Raw genomic sequence first — 15,617 nt, forward strand, 5'->3', positions numbered from 1 at the left:
GGAGTTTCTTTTCATACAAACTTTATTTGGATTTTTTATATTTCAAATTATTGATACGTTCAATACAATTCGACATACGAGCTGCTACCGATGCTAACCATGTCGAGTCACACTCAACATCTGAGTGCAAAAGGTTAATACTATTTTCATTATGATGCTCTAAATTCTTTAAAGGTTCCTTACCATCTCTATGTTATTCTAATATCTTGTATAGGCATTCAAGATCTTCACCAAGCTGACCCTAAGAGGATTTTTTATACTATTCCCTAGAACAAAATCTTTGCTTTTGCTAGGCTGATTGACTTACCCTTCTTAAATATGGTTTAATCATTATATTCCCTGATTTTTGACAATGCTGTGAATTTCACTTAAACGACCTACTTCTTCTCTCATTTCCCTGATTTTCCAGGTTCAGCTCAAATTGTATCTTCTCTGTGAAGCTTCTCTTATAGCCCTAGACTACATGTTCTGATACCTTTATTTACATCTGCATTCATGTTTGTGCCTGCATCTTTTCCTTTGAGGAATCAACCTAAACAGTCAAGGGAATATTAAGAATGAACGTTTATCTACATAGAACTCTTAATATAACCTCTCAAATAATAAAAACAATATTTATTGAACAAATGAGTAAAATACTACCACCAATAGGCCTTCTATTAAGATTGACCACTATTTCAGAAATGTAGTAGGTGGATACCACAGGAAAGGTTATGCAAGGACTGGAAGATTTGTGTGATATCAATTCCAAGTGTCAATTATTTTAAGAGTAAAACCAACCATCAATTTTAAAATAATGCTGTCTAAAACAAAGGAAAAAAATAGTTTAGTGTTCCCATTATTGCCAGTACATCTGACAAGTAGGCGGAAACCTGTGATTTGCAAACACAGTGAATAATACATTATTAAAATGTACTACATCTTCTAGAATTTTATGCAATATACTTTCTAAGGCATGGGGACTCTGGCTTTTTTTCATTAACCATGACTATTTTGAGGTTAATTCACCTTGTTACATGTATTTATAGTTTGTTCATTAGTATTGTTAGGTATTATTCCATTATATGAGTGTACCACAATTGTTTTTTATCCATTCAGCTGTTAGTAGATATTAGGGTTGGTTCCAGGTTTTGGTTATTGCAAATAAAGCTGCTGTGAAGATTTGAAAATTTGAAAATAAAAATAAAAATTACTAATATCTGAAATATTCTAATTCTAAAATGCATCTTATAAGAAGAAGACATAAATATCAAAACTGTATAAGTAAAGAAAACAAACAACAGCTTAAGAACATATATATACATTTCTATATATGCTGGCAATTCTACTACTTAAACAATTGTATGATTAAATTATTGTATGATTCATTATTTTTCAAAGCATGTATCTTAAAACAATATGTTCTACATACCTGTCCAGTCTCCTACTATTTTAAGGTGGACCCCGAATGTTGCTTTGGTTTCAGTAGGACACTAAAAAAAATAAATAAATAAGTACTAGAATCAATTCTGAATAATAATTATGTATTACCAGGTATGATTGAATTGCAAGTTTTAGTCTCATAGCAAGTCCCCCAAATCAATATAAAACAGAAAGCAATGGAATAAAAATGTATAGATATAGTCATTAGTGGAAATAAAGAGCAATATCAACTAGTCAATATGACAATATAAATTTCTCTAAAAACCTATAAGTATTTAAATAAAACAATTTAATATAGTCTCAAACTGCCAGTATATTATATATTACTATAAATCTTGCTTAAATATCTTTTGAGTTAAAATATTTAAGAGGTCACAGCTTTTACTACAAAGGCAGAATGTACACTAAAAATTTTGATGTCTTTTTCTCTCCTGATATTATCATATGCTTCACATTCTAACAAATTTTGGAGAAAAAAAAATATAATTCTCAATGTGACTTAAATATTCCATATCCAAAGAGGAAACTGATACTGAAAACATTCCATTTCTTTCTTTTTCATTCCTTTAATTCTCAGAAGCTATCTGGAGTGCTATTCTCAGAAGATACCTGGAGTGATATCCCCAGGCAGGGGCACCTGGGGAGGGGAGTGAGTTATGGTAACAAAAATAATAAAACGTATCCGTGGCCCATGTTTATAAAATCTAGAAAACACCCAGATAATAAAAATGAGAGAATAGTATAGTTCACAATAAGAAAATGCAGAATCTCCTTTAATTTTCCAGAATTCCAATCCTTTATTCACAATTCTAAAATTCAACAGTTCTGAAAAATGAGTATTTTTATAGCTCGGTGGCAATAACTGACTTGAATTGATGGATGGGTAATGATGAGAGGCTAATACTTCTATATAAAAATTCAAACAGAAGTATTTCCCTACAGAATTGTCAATTTGTTTAAGAATGCTGCCTCACATCCTACTAGAGATCTTATATAAGGAATGTGCATACCCTTTAAAATCCACAAAATTCTGAATTCTAAAAATACATTTAACCTGAAGGTTATAGATAAGAGATCACCTGTCTGTGACTACCCAGTGGTCATTGAGTATCATGTGCCAAGGATAGTGCTAAGTGCTTCCGTTTCAAAATCTCATAATAACCCTGGAGAGTTGTCTTTTATAGTTAAGGAAATAGAGTAATTGAAATTAAAAATATTAACTTGCTCAAGATCATAGAACTAGTCAAAAGACAAGGCAGAGTTCAGATCCAGATTTATCTAACTTCATAGTTCTTAACTATAAAGGTCACTATCTCCATTAAAAAAAAAGATGTGGCAAAAGATAAGGGTTGTTTGAGAAATCAAATGGAGTAGGAGGTAAAAAACATATTGGTTGAAGATTAATTGAACCAATGTACAACAATATATTAGGGGGAATATGGGCTGAAGTTAAAGCAAAGATGTAAGAAAATGGCAGTGGTTCTGAAGGCCCCTGTGAGAGAGAATGGGTTACATAAAGCAAGTCTAAGATCCTCAAGCTCATTGTGGTGACCAATTAACACAGATCAGATAGGCTGTTATGAGGAGAAGAAATAAAGGAAGATGAAAATACCATGGAGATATGTAAATGACTTATCCCAGAAGTAGGGGAGCTTGGATATCAGTGAAAAAAATAAATTAAAATGTAGGTATTAATCATGTGCTCATGACAAATCACAAACAAACTAAAAAGCACATGATCTAATATATGGTCAGAGCTGGGAATTAATGTACCATAGATTTCCAAACTACAATTCTGCAATTAGTGTTTCTAATAGGATTGTTACTGCTTGCAGTAATATGAAATATTAAAATAAATCAAATATATACTATTAAAATATTTCACTTATAATTATGAGTCTAATATTTATTTAATTTACATTCTGGTTTTTAATAATTTTGAGCTCAATCAGTATTGTCATTAGTAAATCTACAAATAAAATGATGTGATATGTAAAAATCACCCAGCATATTTACTTCATACTATCTAAGACTGACCAAACATCTATGCAGTAAAAGTTGTAGTTTGCAGAAAGCAAGAATCCCAACAGAGTTCCAAGCTACCAATATGATTATCCACATGTTACTTGATGTTTAACTCACTATCTTAGGTTATGAAAAGATCTAAGCCAAGAAAATAGAATAGGGTCAAAAAGGTCTGTCTTCAAGTGACTAAGCTTACATCTAGCTCGACTTAATCTTATAATGTATTATTCTAAAGGAAAACATATACGTTTTCCATGTATTCATAGCCCTGTTCTATTCTTTCAGCACAGACATTGTAAAAGATAATTACATATGATGTTTAATATAACATCTCCTCAGGTCTTGTAGGAGCCTATAAAGCTTCTTCTTCTAAGAGCTGGCCAAATGCATTAATATAGCTTTTAAGGCTGATCTGCTTTGAAAAGATAAAACACAATATTGTTTCTCTCAAATTCTTGGGAATGATGCCTTTAGAAATTTCCTCAGATTAGTTAAGAATTAAGAAGACAGATTTTAAGAGAGACTTTGGCCAGATAGCCTCCAATCTGAAGGGGGCCTGCACAGAGTAACTTAGAACGGTTTCAGTATGTGTGGTTTGAAAGTGACTAAAGATCTCAGAATCACATTTTAGTAGCTTTGCCAAAATAATGTTCATATACACTAACATTGCTTAAGGTACAATGTAGTGATTCTTTAATGTTTTCTTACTATCTTCTTTTTTTAAATGATAAAGATTTGTTTTTTTACATACATTTTTATTTATTTCAGAAAGGGAGAGAGAGATAGAAACATCAATGATGAGAGAAAAATCATTGATCAGTTGCCTCCTGGATGCCCCACACTGGGGATCCAGCCCACCCACAATCCAGGCATGTGCCCTGACCAGGATTTGAATTGTGACTTCCTGGTTCATAGGTCAATGCTCAACCACTGAGCAACGCCAGCAGGGCCTTACTATCTTTTTAAGAGTGTTTTGAAAATTTCTCAAAGGAAAGAAATAATAAAGTATTAATATCCATGCCTATCTTGTTTCTCCCAGAACATTAATAAAGAAATATATGCTTATGCCAATTCTCTCAGTTTAAAAAGTTGCAAGACAGTATGTGTAGTTAAGTTCGCATCACTAAAATAAAAATGGATATTAGTGTTTTTTCTCTATACATAGAAATTTGTTGAAGAGAATATAAAATATTTTATTACTCAACATTAACTTCTGGGAAATTAAATTAAAGATAGAAAGTAAGAACTCATTTCATACACATCTATTTTTTAAAATTTATTATTAGCTTTTACAATGCTTATAATTTTAAATATTTTAAATGTTAAATTTAAAAGTAAACATTAAAACATTGCTGAGTCTTCCTTTAGTTTCATGTAAGTTACATAGATGAAGAGAATGGGCTTTGGCTCTTGTAGACCTTACTATAACTACCAGAATACACAGCATCTAGTTAAGGATAAGAAAATAAAGTGACAAAATTTATAACAACAGATCTGAGAAAATGTGTACTTTGCTATCCTGGAGGGGGGAAAAAGCTTTTCCTTCAAATTATTTGCTCAATATGGTGTTGAGATTTTAATGTGCTCAAAAGATTTTATAACAGTCCCTCAAAAATATAAACAGATATTATGTAATTATCTTACATTTGGGAACTGAATGTAAAAATGATGTCACTGCACAAGGATTTACTCAACATGGAAAAGAAATTTAAAAGCCACAATGTGTTTGTTTTTTAAATTTATTAAACCAGAGGAAACGATCACAGAACATAATGTTCTTTAATCATTGTTGTCAGGGCTTTATTGTTAGCTCTTTCTTCCACATTTTCTATTCCTGCTAGACATTCCCACCAGAAATTCACTCTAAATGTAATATATCTCAAATTGTTATTGTTTTACTTCCCAAGTTATATTCTCCTTCTCCTTCTCCTATGTCTGGCCATAGAACCTATAAATCCTTATCAGAGCAGAGCCTCAAACCCCAGAGTAATATCAGGTATTTCTCTTCCTGCCAGCATTCAATCAATTTTCAAGTCCTTTCAAATAATCTTACCAAAGAAAGGGTCTGATCATAGCAATCTCCTATTGGTTAACCTTTTGTGTTCCCCCTATGGATAAACACCCAGTTATTTTCCTTCCTATCTGGCCAACCACATCTGTTCCAATTTCTTTCCAACATTATATTCCATGTTTCTCCTGATCCACTCTAATAATCTACCTAAACCAACATGGATCGACTAAAACATTACCTGCCCCTTCATTTCCTCACTTAACTAGTCTACCTTCAAAAAGGAGATCCACTTTGAGAAGCAAGCCCATCTTCCCCACATGATAATGAGAAATCTTATGTCTCAAAAAGAGGCTGGATATGGGCTCATGATTTAAAAAAAGAACTGTTCATGTCTGTATATGGAATTAACTGGACCCCCAGATTCACCTCACTGCAAGTACAATCCAGGCACAAACCCAAAGATAAGCAGAGGTGAGACAAAAAGGGCTCTAGATGCAGGAATAACTAGTACAGTGGAAAGCAGAGCGAAAATGCCTGCTATTCATTAGCTCAGCAAATATTTTTTTTAATATATTTTATTGATTTTTTTTACAGAGAGGAAGGGAGAGGGATAGAGAGTTAGAAAAATTGATGAGAGAGAAACATCGAACAGCTGCCTCCTGCACACCTCCTACTAGGGATGTGCCCGCAACCAAGGTAAATGCCTTTGACTGGAATCGAACCTGGGACCTTTCAGTCCACGGGCCGAAGCTCTATCCACTGAGCCAAACCGGTTAGGGCACAGCAAATATTTTTTAAAGGCACACTAAGTGCCATCTCACATTTACCTGTCCAAAACTGAGCTCTAGATATTCTCCTCATAATCTGCTCTCCACACAGCCTTCCCTATCTCGGTTGACACAGCTCTAGTTGCTAAGACCAAAAACCTTGACGATAAGCTTGAGTCTTCTATTTCTTTCACATTCCATACCCAGTCTATCAAGAAATCCTATTAACTCTAACTTTAAAATATGTTAAGAATCTGACACTTCTCACCAGCTCCACTCTGGGCCAAGCCATCATCATACCTCAACTGGATGACAGCAACAGCCTCCTAACTGTCCTCCTGCTTCACTTCATTTAATATTAACTTAGCCGCCAGAGTGATCCTGTTAAAAATTAAGCTAGACATGTCATTCCTCTACTCAGAACCCTCCAATGGCTCCCTCCTCAAAGTAAAAGCCAAACCCTGTCCATGTCCTATAAACCCCACATAATCTGACTCCTCAGGAATTCTCTGACATTATTTCCTACCACCCTTCCTTTTTCTTAGTGTATTTCCAGCCACACTGACCTCTGACATCCCCTCTTACACACACACACACACACACACACACACACACACACACTCACACAGATGCAAGCCAAGATATATCAAGTATAACTCAGGGTGAAAACTACCAGGTTTTTAAACAGATAAATGACATGATCTGATCTGCATCTTAAAATAATCATCCTGGCTGTTTCTTAAGATTACCTGATAGGTGAGTAAGGGCAGACAGAGGGAGACCAACTAGGAGGCTATGCAGATGGCAGTGGATTGGGTATATGAAAATTATGGACATATTTTAAAGGTAGAGGCAAGAAAATTTGTGGACAGATTGTTGACTGTAGGTGTGTGTGTGTGTGTGTGTGTGTGTGTGTGTGTGTGTGTGTGTGTGTGTTTAAAGGATACAAGTTAAGTTTACATCCAGATTTTCAGCCTGAACAACTTGGCACTAACTGAAGAGAGTTGGAAGAGTATGGGTGGAATGGATTTGAAAGGCTAAAGATTAAGAATTCAATTTTAGGCATGCTAACTTACGATTTTCTTTAGAAATCCAAGTGGAAGTTTGGGTAGACAATTGGATATATGACCTTGAATTTTAGAGTTGAAGCTGAGCTGGAAATATAAATTTTGGAGATGATAACACACAGATGTATTAATAAGATTGAATGGGATCACCTGAGAAGTGAGTTTAGCCAGAGAGAAAAAGGTTTCAGAGAATGGACACTGGAGTGTTCTAATATTTAGAGGTCATGGGAATGACAAGAAACAGCAAAAAAAAAAAATTTAAAAAGAGTTAGAAAAAATAGAAGAAAAACCAGGTGAGTGGATGTCCTGGAAGCAAAATGAACAACACATGTTAATAAAGCAAGTGATCAGCTGTGCCAAGTGCTCCTCAGAAGTCAAAGCCATTGAGAACTGGGAAATGACCATTAGATTTAGCAATAACATGGTCATGCTGACCTTGGAAATGTTTTAGTAGTGCTGTGGGCAGCGACTGGTGAATTTAAGAGAGAATGAGAGAAAAGGAACTGAAGAACTGAAAAATGGGGGAGAGGCTGGAAGGAGATGTGAGTCAAGAAAGGGCTTTTATCCATCATTTTTTCTTTGATACCTAGTTTAAAGGAGGCATCCAAAAATACCAATTGAATAAATCAAGTTTACTATTAAACAGCAGGTTTGCTCTGAATACACTGACTGATTAAAGTTCATATTTATCATGCAGGCTCTCATTATGCACTGAAGAAATATATTCTTTTTCCCTGGAAAAGAGCCAGACTTGAGCAATTAGATGATGTTTAACTTTCAGAGAATTCAGATGTCCCGTTATATTTCATGAACATTAGTGACCTTCTGTGGCAACTTCCACCACTGTGCATGGTCTATAGTTAAGACACTTTATTGCCTTGCTAACCTGTCATCTATCCTAGTTGAGTTTCTAAGCTGTCTAAGCAAAAGATTTGTAAAGCCCTAGAGGAAAGCAATTTTTAAGAATTAGATAGATGAAAGCAAGACACAAGATCCAAACCACTAAAGCAGCTTTCCTGCTTATATTTAAATCCATGAAATGAAATAAATATTTTCAATCTTTAAGCCATGCATGGCCATTCTTGTCTGGTTTTCATTGAAAACTGGAAAGACTATTCCCAAAGTGACTTGTTGAGAGATTAAAAACACAAAGCAGAACAATGATGGCAAGTGAAGGCATGCTATGTTAGAGTACAGACAATAACAAACTAACAGCTAAACTTGCCTCTGACTCATGGAAAAATATGTGAAATTAGGTTATCCAAGCTTAAGAGTCATGAGTCACACAATTTAGAATACAGCTGTCAGGAAAGTCATGTGTACTTCTGAATTAGAATAGTAAGGAATGGATATAGATATATTTATGTAAGCTTCAATCTATTACCACCATAAAAAAAGTAGATTGTGCATTATTTCTTTGAGAATCTATGAAACATATCAATAAGCACAATAAATGTCTGTCTCAGTTAAATACTAAGAGAAGCTACATTTTTTAGTAAGCAGTAGTTTTCATGTTTTAAGTTTGAGCTTTTTAAAATCATATCTGAGTGCTACATCTAAATTAGATGAGAGCATACTTTAATAGAATATTTGTTTTGGTAGAAAATCCAAACTTGGCAATTACAGAGCATAGCTGGAAAACACTTAGAGATCCAATACATAGTTGAAGAACAACACGTAAAATTCTACCCAGGTTTTCAGCCAATAAAGGTCCATCCTTCATCCTAACTGCTAGTAAACCACAAGAGGCAAATAAATCATCTGTCCCTGAAATAACTGCTTCTAAACGAGACTGGCCAGAGCTTGGTCAGTTAGTTCATGCTGCAGAATGAGGCAAAAAAAATCAATTTAATCCTGTCTTGGTTCTATACTCATTATCTAAAACAACAACCATAACAAATAAAAATAAAAAGCATAATAGCAAAGGTGACATGGGGAGTGGTAACAAAAATGGAGAGGTGTCACCAAATTGTGAAAGGTAAAATGTGGATGAGACAGTGGATAACAATTTCTAACTTACTGAGAACTTACTATATGCCAAGCTCCATGATTAGCACTTATTATATCTTTTTTTTAAATTCCTATCCACTGTAACTCCATAGAGAAGTCACTATTATTACCCACACTTTATAAAGAAGCAAACCAAAGGTAAACATGTTAATTATCTCGCCCAAGGATATAGTACTAATAAGTGGGGGATCCAGTCTTCCAACCCAGACTGTCTAGGATTCCAAAATCCATGTTCTAATAGTATAGGATTACCTCCTCTCTCCCACAGTCTTGTCACCAAACATGTGCCTGCTGGTTCTGCCCTAGGAGATTTGTAGGTGCAATAGCAGAAAACAATCACAATGTCCTAGGAAAACCCACCAAATTATCATGTCTTTGTGTAGGAAAATAAATGTTAAGGGTAAAAATGCTGAAGCACCTTAAGTAATTAAAACTCCAACCTTTGGGTATCTAATTAAATCAGTACTCAAAACTTAGCTTTACCATGACTGAAATTGAGAAAATTACTTTTGTGCTTCTGTGCCTTATCTTTTGTACTTATTTCTCATATTTTCAGTTTTAAAAATTGAATCTCCATTTTAAAAATGGGTTGAAGTTCAAACTACAGAGTTTGTGATCATTGCATATTTTATAGATTTGATTTTCCCTTCTACTATCACAGTTTTCTAGCAGGGAAACTTATTTGACTGTTAACTCTCCACAGTATTTGAAGAGCTTAGTACTACAGAAAATCCAAAACTTTCCATTGCATATTTCTCTTGAAAATGCCTCTTGGTAGTTTCAGTACAGTTCTCTCCTAAATGGTAATTCTTTTTTGTTGTTTGACACCAACAACAAGTATATCTAAAACCAATAAGAGTTTTAGAAATATGAATGCTCTGAACACCAATGAGTGGTGAGGCAAGAGAGAGACTGTGCAGAATAGCTGACCACACGCCTTTCAGCCAGGCAGGTCTGTATCTCACCTGTGCCACCAACTAGCAGTGTGACTTCATTTAATCTCTTGCAGTCACGTTGTTTTCTACATATAATATAGTTTGTAGTACACATGTCATAGAAATATAGTAAGAATTAAAGAATATAATATTTTTAACATTTATGAAGGAACTTCTTAAGCATTTAATTAGTAGGGACTATTATCTTTGACAAAGATGGGTTATGCACACACTTTTTAGTGAGAATCAGCACATAGGAAATTACTTTTTTGCTTTGTTTATTTCAAAGGAACCCTTTCTAGTGAAAGTGTTTAAGAAGCATTTTACATGTAAGTGCCAAATAGAACTAATTGGACAAAAGGAAGGGAATTGGCAAGAAAACAGAGTGTGATTAATAAACAGAAACCTCACTTAAATTTGAGTTGTGAGGGCCCATAGGAGGAGCACTCACTCACCACTTATAGCCAACCACCCCAAAAAGGAAGAGACATACTTTCCATGCCCAACAGGAAGAAGTAGGATCTTCTCCTTGCCCAGCAACCACTCAGCCAATGAAAGACTGCTACAACTCAGCCAATGAAAAGCCACTACACTTCAAACTCCCAGTCTCCTTCAATGGACTCTTTGTTTATAAGCCCTCTGAACTCCCTTTTCCTCTGTAAAAGAAAGTTTATCACTTTTGTTCTTTGAACATGCATGTGGTTCACCATTAGAATATGTCCCAAGTTGCAGTTCTTTGTGGTTCCTGAATAAATCCAATTTGCTGGAGAAATATCTGGTTGCTGTCTGTTTAAAGTCAACAATAGTAAATTAACAAAACAGCATAATGTAAAATTTCGCTTAAATATGTTTTCTCTACTCAAATTCCTTTCTAGACAGCAGCAAAATTCGTGCCTTGGGGGATAGTATAAGTGAGCCAGCTATTAATTCCTCCAAATCTGGGAAGGGTACAAACCATTTCCTAGACCTATACAGAGGAGGTGCACATATGGTCAAATAAAAACTCATGAATATAGAATTCTAAGCATCCAATCTCTTTGCCTTCATCCAACTCCCCCCTGAACTTAAATATTTCTTGATATAATAGAATGTGGTTAGTTATTTCACTAGATGCCAAACCACATATTCTTTTTTTTTTCAAATTAAATTGGTCAATAAAATTACATAGGTTTTAAGTATACATTTCTATGATACATCGTCTGTATATTGTATTGTGTGCCCACTGCCCAAAGTCAATCTTATATCGCCATATATTTGACCTCTTTTACCTTTTACTATCCCCCCACCTCCCTCCCCTTTTAACCGCCATGCTTTTCTCTTAATCATTAATAAATAAATGTATTACATATAAACAGAATGCAAAATTTGAAGCAATGATGAAATATTTTCCTTTAAAGAATTGCAATTATTTATTTAAATAACTTCACTTTTTTCTCTAACCATTTGACACTCCCTTTCTGTTTCTTTTATCTTCTAAACATAGATTTTTTTGACATAGCTCTCTCCACAAGTACTATTCTCAAGAGGCATATCAAATTTATAGCAGTTTCCATCCTAGTAAACCCAACCTTGCATCTCAGCACTGGTGTCAAACCAGTTATTTATCTGTCTCCCCACCCTATAATTTGTTCAATTTTATTTGCATATCTTAAGCACACACTTAAACATGCGGTCCCTGTTCTGTTGCCTTAGTTAGAAATGGGATAAAATCTTAATCCCTATAATCCATGGGGAATATTAAATAACTTATAAAATATTATGTAGTCATTAACAAGAGTGAGGCATATAAAAAGTAACATGAAAAGTTTCCCATAATATATTGTTGAGTGAAAGAGAAAATTATAAAACAAATGAGTCATCAAATATGCCAAACACCTATATATGCCAAATTATAGAGTAAAATGTCTAGAAGAATATATGTTAAACTCTAAAGAAAATAATTGGAAAAGGGGAAAATTAGGAAAAGTTCCTATTTTATCTTATTTACTTGTGCATTATTTACTTTTTTATAATAGCTCATGACATTTTTGGAATGCATAAAGTAATGTTAATCAATGTGCTAAAATATTTGGTGATTCTGTTATTTAGCTAGCCCCCTCCATTATTATTCCATTTTACTTTTTTTTTTACCTTATTTTCCTTTTTCTCCCCCATATACAGGATGGGTATCAATTACACTGGACTTTTTCTTGTCTAAACACTGCCTGGGTTTTCTTATGCTTCTACCTCAACTCAATTTCTTTAAAGAAATTCAGTCTCTTTAAAGAAAATCATGCACAGATTATATTTTGGTACATAATCCACAAAAGAAAAAGTGCAATTATATAAAAATTATGCATTTTGAGTAAAAAAGATTTAATAAATTTTAAATATATTACTCTTTGAATTTTAAAATAGCATAAAATATTAATTAATAAATAGTTACAAAGTTTCTGTACAGATAATCATATTTCTTTGCAAAAAGATGGCTTACTTAAACAAGGATCTTGTGACAGCCTTGAATGACTTTTAGAATGAGATGGAGTATAAAAAAGTAAGATATGCATTTCATTCTAAAAAAATTAAGAAAAGTTTCTTACCATTGTGAGGGTAAACGGATGGTTTTCTAATGCAGACACACTGGGGCAATGTAGAGTGATATACTGAAAAGCAACAAACAATTTTTAAATGACCAAGAGAGAAGTTTTAATTTTCTAATATGGTACTTGAATGCTAATTTTCAAAAATTACATAAGAATAAAAGGTATTTTATGCCCTGGCTGGTTCACTCAGTGGTTACAGCGTTGGCCCTTAAACTGAAGGGTCTCAAGTTTGATTCCCAGTCAAGTGCATATACCTGGGTTGCAGGTTTGATCCCCAGTCCTGGTCAAGGCACCTGCAGGAGGCAACCAATTTATGTGTCTCTCTCAAATCGATGTTTCTCTCTCTTTATCTCATTCCCCACCCTTCCACTCTCTCTAAAAAATTCAATGGAAAAAATATCCTAAGAATAACAATGAAAAAGAATAAAAGAGCCCTAACCAGTTTGGCTCAGTGGATAGAGCATCGGCCTTCGGACTGAAGGGTCCCAGGTTCGATTCTGGTCAGGGGGGGGCATGTACCTTGGTTGCGGGCACATCCCCAGTGGGGGGCATGCAGGAGGCAGCTGATGGATGTTTCTCTCTCATCGATGTTTCTAACTCTCTCTCCCTCTCCCTTCCTCTCTGTAAAAAATTAATAAAATATTTAAAAAAAAAAAAAAAAGAATAAAAGGTACTTTAAAAGTTGCTGAACAATGACTCACCTGGCCAGGTCTTGCTTTAAAATTTTCTTTGACCATTCGAATTTCCATGACATCTGAGGGGTGACTGATGACAGAGATGATGGTGACTGGCTTATTACTCCGGATGCACCTGTAAAGCCTTTCAGCACAATACAGGCACAAAGGTCCAGAAATCCAAAGCCAAGTCTAGAGAAAATTTTTGAAATGCACTTTAAAAAATACTTGCATTGTAAGACTCTTTATATCTTGTCTAATTGTTTATTTCACACACTACATTAAAAATATTATAATCTGTTATCTATAGTAATAAAAGCATACTATGCTAATTAGACCAGACAGCTGAACAACCTTCCAGATGTCATTCCTGACGTCCTTCTGGACAAAGCCACAGCAGCGGGGGCCGAGGCAGAGGTGGTTAGGGGCGATCAGGCAGGCAGGCAGGTGAGTGGTTAGGAGCCAGTGGTCCTGGATTGAGAGAGAGATGTCTGACTGCCAGTTTAGGCCTAATCCCGATCCCTGCAGGATTGGGCCTAAACTGGCAATCAGACACCCCATGAGGGGTCCTGGGTTGCGAGAGGGTGCAGGCTGGACTGAAGGACCACCCCCCTCCTGTGCACAAATGTTGTGCTCTGGGCCTCTAGTTTTAAATAAAGTGTAAACAAATAACAGATTCTTATAGCAAGTTATTCAAATAAGAGTAAAGTATAAAATAAAAGGTATAGTAATATCAAGACCCTACCCTCAAACCATTGCTCAGGGTCTAACTACCATTAACAGTAAATCACACATTGTTTCTTATATCCTTCTATATACACAACTCATATATAATACATTTAGATAATACTTTTCTCTAAAGAGAGATAAAAGGGAAGTTAAGCCCGGCCAGAGTGGATCAGTGGTTGAGTGTCAATCCATGAGACAAGAGCACACCTGTCTAATCCCAGTCAGGGCACATGACCCGGTTGGGGGCTTGATTTCCAGTGAGGGGCATGCAGGAGGCAGTTGATCAATGATTCTCTCTCATGGATGTTTCTATCCCTCTTTTCCTCTCCCTTCCTCTCTCTCTAGAAATCAGTAAAAAACATTTTTAAAAAAGGAAGTTAAAGCTCAAATAAATTTGAAGATGATTTTAGAAAAAAATATGTACCAGTTCAATGTTTGTTAAAAAAAAAACTAGATATTTTTAATGCATAATGTATATGCATAATGCACATACACAAAATGTAAAATATGTGAACATATTTTTTAAATATGGTATCAACGAGGCATGTTGTTTACAACTTACTTTCACATAATAAATCTAACATGAACATCTAAGATTATATTTAGAATCTGGAAAGCATAACAATTTTGCACGTGTGCTGGAGAGATTGCCCTGCATACTCTTGGGAGTCCAGAAGGCTGTGTAGCCAAGCTTTCTCCTACAACTGCACACTATACTTCCCTCAGCACTTGCAGACTCCTAATCCAAACTTACCTTAATGGTCACTTTTTAAAACGTACTTACACAGTTACCCCGGACCTTCCTCCCCCCTGCAGACAGATCATGCCTTTTCCTGACATTTAGTTTGGCACCAGGTGTAAGCATCACAGGACAAGCTCTGCAATGCAGCAGTGGTTTTGCAACTTTGGGACAGTTACCCTTTGAGCATCAAGTTGCACATAAGTAAAATGGGAGTCACAATACCTTCCTAACATATTGCAAAAATGTTTGGGAAATTGTAAAGCTTAATAGAAATCTAGAGAATTAATAATAAACACAAGACTAACACACACATTCCAAAGCCATCAACAAATCACTCTACTTTTTGACTCCTCTTTCTTCTTTTATTTTAAACTAGAGTTCCAGTGCACAAATTCGTGCACGGGGGGGGGGAGGGGTGTCCCTCAGCCCAGCCTGCACCTGCTCCAATCTGGGACCCTGGTAGGATCGGGCCTAAATGGGCAGTCAGACATCCCTCTCACAGTCCAGGACTGCTGGCTCCCAACTGCTTGCCTGCCTGCCTTCCTGATTGCCCCTAACCGCTTCTGCCTGCCAGCCTGATCACCCCCTAACCACTCCCCTGCCAGTCTGATTTTTGCCTAACTGCTCCCCTGCCAGCCTGATTGCCCCTAACT

At 35.3% G+C, this 15,617-nt stretch overlaps 1 protein-coding gene across 4 annotated transcripts in view; it reads right to left on the reverse strand.

Moving 5' to 3' along the window:
* The window catches only part of NOX4 (NADPH oxidase 4), a 168,251-nt gene that overhangs the window by 80,064 nt on the left and 72,570 nt on the right, over positions 1 to 15,617 (reverse strand). For all 4 annotated transcript variants that reach the window (XM_079787431.1, XM_079787432.1, XM_079787434.1 and 1 more), the window contains exons 10-12: positions 13,521 to 13,685; positions 12,817 to 12,879; positions 1,412 to 1,472 (exon numbers count right to left, since the gene is read on the reverse strand). In XM_079787431.1, the coding sequence (XP_079643557.1) occupies positions 1,412 to 1,472; positions 12,817 to 12,879; positions 13,521 to 13,685 (289 nt within the window). The remainder of the gene's footprint in view (positions 1 to 1,411; positions 1,473 to 12,816; positions 12,880 to 13,520; positions 13,686 to 15,617) is intronic.

This window comes from Cnephaeus nilssonii (genome assembly GCF_951640355.1).
Source record: "Cnephaeus nilssonii genome assembly, chromosome: 13".
Lineage (NCBI taxonomy): Eukaryota > Metazoa > Chordata > Mammalia > Chiroptera > Vespertilionidae > Cnephaeus > Cnephaeus nilssonii.